At 51.8% G+C, this 9,655-nt stretch overlaps 3 protein-coding genes across 3 annotated transcripts; 1 reads left to right on the top strand and 2 right to left on the bottom strand.

The window, feature by feature from the left end:
* Nucleotides 1-2,617: 2,617 nt before the first annotated feature.
* On the top strand, nucleotides 2,618-4,262 carry LOC100284886 (uncharacterized). Its single transcript, NM_001157781.2, has 4 exons — nucleotides 2,618-3,220; nucleotides 3,325-3,414; nucleotides 3,539-3,816; nucleotides 3,953-4,262. The coding sequence occupies exons 1-4, from the start codon at nucleotides 3,031-3,033 to the stop codon at nucleotides 4,148-4,150; spliced, it is 756 nt and encodes a 251-aa protein (NP_001151253.2). The 5' UTR covers nucleotides 2,618-3,030; the 3' UTR covers nucleotides 4,151-4,262.
* Nucleotides 4,263-4,483: 221 nt separating this feature from the next.
* LOC100281819 (ATP synthase F1, delta subunit family protein) lies at nucleotides 4,484-5,571 on the bottom strand. The gene is made up of 2 exons (NM_001154797.2): nucleotides 5,460-5,571; nucleotides 4,484-5,352 (listed from the first exon to the last, which is right to left on the bottom strand). The coding sequence occupies exon 2, from the start codon at nucleotides 5,343-5,345 to the stop codon at nucleotides 4,752-4,754; it is 594 nt and encodes a 197-aa protein (NP_001148269.2). The 5' UTR covers nucleotides 5,346-5,352; nucleotides 5,460-5,571; the 3' UTR covers nucleotides 4,484-4,751.
* Nucleotides 5,572-7,607: 2,036 nt separating this feature from the next.
* Nucleotides 7,608-9,080, bottom strand: LOC103625904 (syntaxin-related protein KNOLLE). Its single transcript, XM_008646300.3, has one exon. The coding sequence runs from the start codon at nucleotides 8,857-8,859 to the stop codon at nucleotides 7,915-7,917; it is 945 nt and encodes a 314-aa protein (XP_008644522.1). The 5' UTR covers nucleotides 8,860-9,080; the 3' UTR covers nucleotides 7,608-7,914.
* Nucleotides 9,081-9,655: the final 575 nt, after the last annotated feature.

Genomic DNA, 9,655 nt, shown 5'->3' with positions numbered 1-9,655 from the left:
AAGGTAACTTGATTATACAACTTATTATTTGTATTTAATTCTCTCTACTAATATTTTTTATACCAAATCATGAACTCGTTGTTCATTACATAAATTTTGGACCATGATCTCATTAATCATTACGATACTTATTGATTATAGAAAGAATAAGTATATTGGAGATAAAACCCGCGGGTAACCCGTGGGTACCCGCTAACCCGATGGGTACGGGTTTGGGCAAAATTTCAAACCCGTCACGGGTACGGGTTTTTTAATGGGTGTAAATATTTTTCACGGGTACGGGTTTGGGATAGCAAAACCCGGCGGGTTTGTACCCGTTGCCATCTCTAATGGGGGCTTCACAATGGAGACCATGAGCTATAAAGTCGTCTAGAAAATGGCAACTTGAGTAACAAGCACCCTAAGATTATAACTAGACCACATCTTGCAATCTCTTAATCCAATGCACTAACGATATCTTACTATCAATCGTATGCAATCTCTATAAGCACAAATTGAGTTAGAGTGTTCCCAAGTGTTGACGCCTTTTTGGGCCAAATAATAACGTACCCTATGGCTTCACGTGACATGCAGGATCTTGGAGTTAGCTCTGCGAGATGCCAGACGGTCTGTGGTAGGTCGTCGGACCATCCGTAGTAGGTCACCAGGCAGTTCGTTGTAGGTCATTGGATCATTCGTCGTAGCGCAGATAACTCTGATCTTCTCTATAGGCGCGTGGACCTTCCGCCTGTAGACGACAAACTGTTTGTGATGGCGCAAAGGGATCTCAGGTAAACCTAGACCTCATCTCCTCAGAGTGTCCCTGTTGGGGATAAAAAATCATAGGGTTGATTCGGGATTAACATGCCACCCAAAGTGTCTATAGATGACATAGAGCCGAAGAGAGGAAAAGATTAATAGTGTGGGACTACAAATAGAGCTAGGCATGAAGACAAATAATATAGATATATTTGTTCGATTTGATTGTTCTCCTTCATATTAATAAGGAAAGAGGTTTGGACCTTATCGTAACTGAAATCCATCAAGACACCACAAAGAAACAAGGAATATCTCGCAACAAATCAAGACTCTCGCTCGAACAAATCTAATATTGGGTGGTCTGTCCTAACAAGCCGGACTATCAGAGGGTCGAACCATTTGATAGTACTAGTGCCGTCGAATTTGGTGTTTAACACCAAGCACCCTGACATATGGGTACTAAGTCCCCAATATGGCGAGTAACCCCTCTCGACTGACCATGTCTCTTTTTGTAAAAGAGGGGAAGAACTAGTTGTTTTCCCCTTGCTATCTGAGATGGCTAGGGTTAGAAATGAGTCGAGTCGAGCTTGGCTCAATGCGGCTTGCTAGCTAATCAAGTTCGACTTTGCTCGGCTCGCTCACTCAACGAGCTGCGTAAGGAGGCTTGGCTCGATGTTGGCTTGCGAGCCGGCTCGGCTCGACCCGCAAGCTGCACCTTTTAAAATAATATTGTATTATATATTGAATTAATAATCTATAAATGTAATATATAGAATCATCATTCTATATTGAGAGTAATCTAAATTAGAAATTGTCATATATTCATCATTCAAGATTAAAGAATGAATCAGACATTTATAATTTTGTTTAATATACTTCATTATTGTGTAGGTTGAATAATTTGGTGCACCTTGCGAGCTGAAATGAGCCGGCTTGGTTCGGCTTATTGCGCCGACGGGCTAAAAATTTAGGCTCGACTCGACTAGTTTATGGCTTCCAAGAGACTGACGACCCAAAGTAGTCCCATCGCCAGGGCTAGCGGTCCAATCGTTACCGCTGCCAATGACTCTCTAGCTAGCACCAATGGTCGCCTGCACAAGGCAACCCGCAAACCCACACGTCATAAAACCCACCAGGCAGTCTCACCATAGGATGTCATGGTCCCACCGTTAAGATGCACTAACACATTTCGTGTGTAGGGTAGTTTAAAATTCAAATCCCCTGTCATTTGAGGGGAATAAGGAAGAAATGAACTAATTTCCCTATTACTCCTTCATTTTTTTTTGTTTCGTTGGAATTGAATTCCATTTTAATAATTATAATTTAGACAAAACTAATTAAGTTTATATATTTATATATGTAATATATTTGTATATTATCCTAAATCATATGAGAGAGATAGTTATATACTACATTTATGTTATAGAGGCGCAAGTAGAAGAATATTCTATAAGTTGTACATCGAAAAAATAGCATGTAAATCTATAGAATCCATTTCAATCGCTCACCTCATGAATTTGAGGTAGGTTTATATGATAACTTTAGAAAGTGGTGGAATGTCATATTCTACAAAAGTAGTCTATTCCATTAGTAAGATTCCAATTCCTCGAAATGAAAGGAAACAAACGGGGCCTTAGGGAATTCGAGTTTTCAAACGTGGTCGTCCGGCCTATATCAGACATGGTCGGTCGGTTTTAAGCCCAAAGCACCCTCTGTTTTACTGGGCCACTGAATAGGTCCGATGGGACAAGTCCACTAGTGCATTCCATCTTCAAACAACTTGCTTCCAAGGCTCAACTCTCGTAGGCCAGAAGCCCACAACCATCAGCCCAGTGCTGACCAGAACCCGATGTCGTTCCTGTCTCGGTCAGCAGTTCCTTTTCCTTCCTCATGAAGGCGCCGCGCCGGCGTGGGGGCATCGATCGCCGCGCCGGTGATTCGGCGCACCGCCCTGCCCTGCCCGCCCAGCGGATTCGGTGCGGCAGACGTACGCGGACAGCCGGACCCGGACGCGATGTGAAGTGCGAACCCCAAAAATATTCCACTTGTCTTCCCCCCTCGTCGACCCACAGAACCTTCGACTCGTCGCCACTGGAGAAGTGGCTGGCTACCTCCGATTCAGCACGTAAAGAAAGCAAACCGCCCGCAGTTCCGTTCCGCAAGACCAGATCGCCCGCTTTTCTCCTCCGGTCCTCTCCTCCCTCCCCTCTCCCCTGAGCCCTGATCGAATCGATCCACGGTGCCGGCGGACGCCTCGACCCCTCCAGTTCCATCCAATCCGCCAGTGAACAGATGGCGTCGCAGTGGGCTGCTCCGCCGCCGGGCTACCCGGCCGGGCACGGGCAGGCGTACGGCGACCAGCAGCTGGCCACGCCGCCGCCTCAGGCAGCGACGGCCGTGGCCGTGACGGCGGCGAGCAACGGCGTGGGCAACCCCTACGTCGTCGTCACCCCCGCGTCTGCCGCACCGTCCACCTGCCAGAGTGCGCGCCTGAATCTGCTCTCGCTCATCCTTTGCGCCCCCCTTGAAGCAAGAGAAATCCTCAGCCTGCTTACGTGTTTTGTTCGCTTGGATGCGTCGTTGCAGCCGTCAGGAAGGCGCTGGGCCGCTACGGCAAGCTGCTCGAGGACGGAACCCGCAAGGCCGCCGACGCCACCGGCAACATCTGGCACCACCGTGCGTGCCCCATGCTTTGATCCTCTCTATCTCTCTCTGTCTGTCTCTGATCAGTTCGCCAATCGTCATGATACGCACGCTATGGCTTCCGATGTGTGACTTGCTGCTCCCCCTTGGCGGACAGTCCGGACGGCGCCGAACATGGCGGACGCGGCGGTGGCGCGGCTGACGCAGGGGACCAAGGTGTACGCGGAGGGCGGCCACGACAGGGTGTTCTACCAGACGTTCGGCGCCATGCCCGGGGAGCAGCTCCGCAAGGCCTACGCCTGCTACCTCTCCACCTCCTCGGGGCCCGTCATCGGCACGCTCTACCTCTCCACGGCGCGCCTCGCCTTCTGCAGCGACAGCCCGCTCTGCTACCAGGGCCCTGCCGGCCAGCCGCACGAGTGCATGTACTACAAGGCGAGTAGCAGCCTGCCTTTCAGTCGCATTCAGAAATTCAGTTCAGTTGCCTGCATCTTCTTCAGTTCCCTGTGAGTCGTAGACGACTGACAGAACAAAAAAAAAAAGGGTAACCATATGCGAAGTATACCTGCAGGTGGTGCTTCCTCTGAGCCAGGTGACATCCGTGAACCCTTCTTCCAGCATGCGCAACCGGGCAGAAAGGTACATTCAGATCAGGACCATGGATAACCACGAGTTCTGGTTCATGGGGTTCGTGAACTACGACAAGGCCCTCAAGAATCTCTACGAGGCCCTGCAGCACCGCGATGTCAGCGCCCACCAGCGCTGCTGATGCTGATCAGGCTTGGGTTAGGTCCGACAGTCCTACTGCTACTTATTTCGTCCATGATGAACTGTGATACCTTTATCTCATCTGATGTTCTTGATGAATAAGAGAACCACCGAAAACTCCTGGTGTGCTTGCGTCGCTAATCTGATCGGTGCAGAGAGAATATGGTGCATCTCACAAAATAACATTTCTTTAATCCTTGATACATTCTCATTTAGCCAAATTTTTTTCATGGTCATGGAGTCCATTACAATGCTGCAGGCCTGATCCTCCATATACAAACTTCAACCTTGCAATAGCATATTAGACTTTACACCATAGAGGCTGCATGCTGTCTCCACATCGATCAAATATACAATCAATAGCGTTCGTTTCTTTAGCAATAGAAACGTATACAAGCTCAGCAGGAAGGAAGGTAGCAGCAATTAAGTTTTCTCGCTATCGATTTACAACAACATTACCTAGGAAAACTGTTGTTGCCATGGCGCGCGTTCGGTTCTGTTCTGTCATTCTGTGCGTGTACAGTATAGGCTTGTATTGTAAGCTGTAGCACGGTGACGGCGCGCTGTGCTTTGCTCCGGTGCCTCAGGTGTTGGATCGACGGTCAGTGGTGGTGTGGGTGTCCGTGGGCATGCGCGGTCTGGTCGATGGAGTCGACGCGGCTCTTGAGCGCCGCGAGCTGGCCCCTGACGCTGAGGTCGATGACGTGCGAGTCGTCGGTGCCGTAGCAGACGACGAAGCCGGCGATGAGGGACGCGTCCACGGCGGTCTCTACCTTGAGGTCGACAAAGCCGGTGAGGCGGCGCATCTTGCGCGCGATGCGCTCGGCCTGGCGCGCGTCCAGCTCCACGGCGGAGGTCACCAGCACCCGGAGCGCGACCATCTGCGGCGGCGGCGGGGCGCTGGCCTCGCCGTCCGGGACGGCGGGGGCCATGCTGCAGTTCCGGTCCAGGAGCGACCGCAGGAAGTCGAGCGTGAGCGGCTTGAACGGGGCCGCGACTGGGACTGGGACTGGGACTGGGACGGACGCGGTGGTCCCGTCGATGTGCTCGACGCCGACGTAGCTGCTGTCCCGGCGCAGCGTCTGCGCCTGCCACCGAGGGCAGTGCGCATGGGACCGCCCCGCGGCCGCCGTGGTGCTCGGCTGCGCCGGCACGAGATGGCCGCCTGGGCTGATGGGCTGGTTCAAGATCTTCATCGCTACCCTGCACGTGAACAATAATAGTTCAAAATCTATAGCAGCAAGCACAAAGAAGAGGAACATGTATGGGACTGAGCAAGGACTCGAACAATGAAACGCGGTGGTTCTTGCCTCAGCACTCAGCAGCACAAGCAGCTGGTGATCGGAGGGAACGGCAGGGAAGCTGAGGCGAGGGTGGGGAGAAGCAGAAGACTGCGCGGCGCAGCAGTGTGGGGAAGGGTAATAGCTGCCAGAGTGCCAGCGGGGGGGATAAGATAGCTGCTGCTGCGTAGCGTCGCTAGCTTGGTGTCGAGGAGGGGAAGAGGACGGGAGAGTTTGGCGTGCACACGATGCGGCCCCGGCAGCCGCACACGCCCCATCCGGGGAAATCTGCATCTGCGTGCCGCACACGCCCCAGTCCCCGCCCCGTGTGGTCACCACCGGTCATTCCATCACGCGCCCCCGCCCGGCCGCCCCCTATCCGCTGTCTGTTCCATGCGCGCGACGGGGCGCCACGGCTTTGGTCGGCCGCGCCTCGCGTCGGGCCCAGCCTTCCGGTTCCGGGCCGCCTCTGGCCTTGTTCGTTTGTGTCGGATTGGTGGGTCGGAACAATTCCCGGCCGGATTGCTTCTCTAATTTATATAAACTTTGATTAGCCGGACCGATTCCGGGTGCAATCCGATGCAAACGAACAAGCCTTCATGCAATGGACAAAGGACGCGGTGCGCAGGGAGCTGTGTTTTCCACGGACGCGGAGGCATGGGCGGGCGCAGCTGCATGTGGCCACCACATGCTATGGCATGCTTTGCAGAAGCTCTGCGGGTTGCGGATATTCCGTGGCGGCATAGCCCACCTGTTGGAGATTCGAATTGTTTTTTGCAAAATTCCCCGTCTTGTTTTTGAGAAGCAAACATTTAGATTTAAACTTTTCTTAAAAGCTGTATAAGGTTTATGTATGCTGACTTAACAACACATTAACCAAGTGCGCTCGCAAAAGTTCAGAAGGCTTTTCTTTTCGTGTACAAAGGAGAAGTGTCGTCTAATCTTTTTTCCTTTTATCAGCAACAAATCTCAGCCATTGGGTTATGATTGTAGTTTTACTGATAGTTTGTTTCGTCTTTCTTCTTTTTTTTACTCAGCTTTGTAGCGTACTATAGCAATTGAACCCATGCTCTATCCATCGCCTCTTCTTAGATTATGGCTAGCAGATTGATCGTGCATATCAGCATATAGCTGTATAAAGCACTATTTTATATTGTAGTGTTCACAGAGTGACGTTTGAAACAATAGATATAGAGAGTAAGTGAAGTCAACTTAGTTGTTAGCAAATCCATTTTATCCCCATGATTAGGTTCTTGGGTCAATGTCAACTTTACATCCCTCTCTACTCATTGTCCCAGCATGACACCATCCTCTGAACCTGGCGTCGAGTGAAAAAAAATCTGGAAGTTCAATTCCCTCAAAAAAAAAAACCTGCAAGCTGAAAAACAATCTAGTTTCTCCTAGGTGGATCACGTTTTTTCAGTCATTTGATTTTCAGACAATGTGAGCGACATATCTAAACACGGCCATTACGGTGGAAACGGCATCCGCGTCCAATTTTCGCGTGATCGCACACATTTGCGGCATTTTCGCGTGATCCACTGGTATTGTGCAAGTCTGCCACCGGCGATATATAATGCGCATCCAGCAGTAAACCAGTACAGCTGCAGACCACGGACTTTCGGCCTATAGAGAGCATTTGACAGGCTGAGGAAACGGCCGAGATGCAGGGGCGAGCAGTCTGGGCTTTCTGGAATCCATTGCAGTCTTGCTGGCCTTATGGGCCAAAAAAGAATTGTTCGGTTTTTTCTTTTCAGGATTGTGTAGGCGTGTGTGGCCGATGAAAACTAGAGCAGGAATGCTAGGGCAATCCTGCTACTGCTGAGTCCAGATTATCTGCCACCGTAGATTCATATAAAACACGTCATCTCACAGGAGGTCACTTCTCAGATTCAGATCCGAGGAATCAACTAAGGCCTTGTTCGTTTATGCCGGATTGGTGGGTCGGAACGATTCCTAACCGGATTATTTCTCTAATTTATATAAACTTTGATTAGCTGGAGGATTCCGGGTGTAATCCGATAGAAACGAACAAGACCTAATAATGTTTGATTTCCTAGTGACAGGACAAAACTTGAGAACGGAAAATTTCCTGCCAAGCACCATCCAGCCATCCATCTCATGCAAGGAATGACAAAGGATTTGGCAATTGGCAGACAATGGGAAACCCAAACAACAAGCAATCAAGCACCATCCATGTCATGTATGAGAATTTTAAATTCGAACTGCTAAGTACGAATTTGTTTCACCGAATCTCACACCATACAATACAACCCAGTAAGAGATAGCAACTGCAATTGCCGGTGGTATCATCAGCAAATCCTGATGGATACGGAAACATTCAGGCTCAAATTAACGAATACGAAATCAAGCAACACGAGACGAGACACAACTGCAGAGTGTCCTGATCACTAGGACCACCGACCCACCCGATCGGATTCGAACCCCTCATTTTTTTTCACAGTTCTTCCCATCACAAACTCGATCAACTCTTCCTGAGGCTGGTGGCAATGGGCACGATGACGAGCAGTACGAGGAGGAGCAGGATGATGATGCCGATGCAGAGGCACTTGCGGCTGCTCCGCTGGTACTCCTTGGCCTTGCCAAGCTCCTTGTTGCCGCCCTGCACGTAGTGGGAGGCGCTGGCGACGTGGCTCTCGATGTCGTCGAGCTTCTCCCCCTGCATCTCCACCATGACGGCCATGTCGAGGAACACCTGGTGGAGCTCCAGGAGGCTGCGCTCCACCTCGCGCGCCGCGTCGTGGCGGTCCTGGATCTCGTGCACCGCGGCGAGCACGGCGCCCTTGCCGTGCTCCGCGACGGCTGCTCCCAGGAGCTCCTCGCCGCGCCCGTCGGAGATGATGCGCTCGATCACCTCCTCCTCGGGGACCTCCCCGGTGAGCGTGTAGTAGCGCCGCTGCACGGTGTCCTTGTACTCGGACATCATCCGCTGCCGCAGCGCCTGGAAGTCGAGCATGAGGTCCTTGAGCTTCTTCCGGAGCCCCGAGGTGACGGCGGTGCGCGTGCGGTCCAGCGGCGTGCCCTCGCGGCACCCCGCGGAGAGCCTCCGCTGCGCGGCGTTGGCGCGGTCCAGGGACTCGAGCCTGGCGCGGATGTCGCGGGCGCGGCGGAGCACGGCGACGATGTCGGCGTTCACGCGGCCGCGGTGCGCGCGGAGGGCGTCGACCTGGTGCAGCGACTTGCCCTCCTCGTTGGCGGCGTGCAGGCGGTCGAGCGCGTCGCGGATGGCCGCCATCTCCGCCTTCACCGCCTCCGCCTCCTGGAAGAATCCGCGCAGGCGCTCGTCCGTGACGCCGCCGGCGCCCGACTCCGGGAGCTCGATCCCGTCGCCCCCCGCCTCCAGGTCCTTCATCGCCGCCTTCTTCAGGTCGACGTAGCTCATGAAGGACTTAGTCATGAGGTCGTTCATGGCGCCGATCTCTCTGGATTGTCTCTCCTGCTCTCTGTGTGGCTTTCGCGGTGGTGGAACGAATCGGCGGGCAAGAGGAAGAACGATCTGGATCCCGGCGATGAGAAGTGAGAGGAAGGAGTCTCGAGAGGAAGGGGATGCTTTAAACTCGCAACGGTCAACGTGGAGCGGCGTGCACAATAGAGCCGTTGGGCGAGGCGATGGCCGGGGAGGGAAGCGATGCGGGGACAACGGCTATGAGATGAACCCCTCTTTATTTTGGAAAAAAATTTATTTTCCCCAATCGTTGAAACCGTTCGATAACAGGGCGGGAAGAAACATTTACTGGATACATGTTTGACTGCTGTATAGCTAAAATTTTGTGGGTAGATCTAGATAATTTTTTAGCTGAAATGTAGGATATAATTTTGAGTCAACTGTTTGTCTCCGTCTAAGTCCTAAAAATATGAATTACAAAATACGGTGTGACCAGCAATTATGTGGGTCTCATGGAAAACACAAAATAAATTACATTTTCAGGGGAAAAGCTGGATTGGTGTGCTCAAGCTGACGGAGAGAGTGGGCCAGACTATGAGCTGCTGGAAGATGGCCTTCAAGACAAGTGTCTGGAGGAAGATCGATTCATACATTGGTATCTTGGAGAAAAGGGCGCAGGAACCGGAATACATCATGTGGAGAGAGGCGTATAGTTTGGAAGGTTTGACTGATGAAGATGGAAAACCTGAGTCACGTTAGGCCCTGTTCGGTTGCCTTGGAAGACTTCCAGGTCGGAAACGGTTTCAGGCCAGGAAAAAGT

The sequence above is a fragment of the Zea mays genome, chromosome 5 (genome assembly GCF_902167145.1).
Source record: "Zea mays cultivar B73 chromosome 5, Zm-B73-REFERENCE-NAM-5.0, whole genome shotgun sequence".
NCBI classification, from domain to species: domain Eukaryota; kingdom Viridiplantae; phylum Streptophyta; class Magnoliopsida; order Poales; family Poaceae; genus Zea; species Zea mays.
This window is presented reverse-complemented; position numbering and strand designations above follow the sequence as displayed.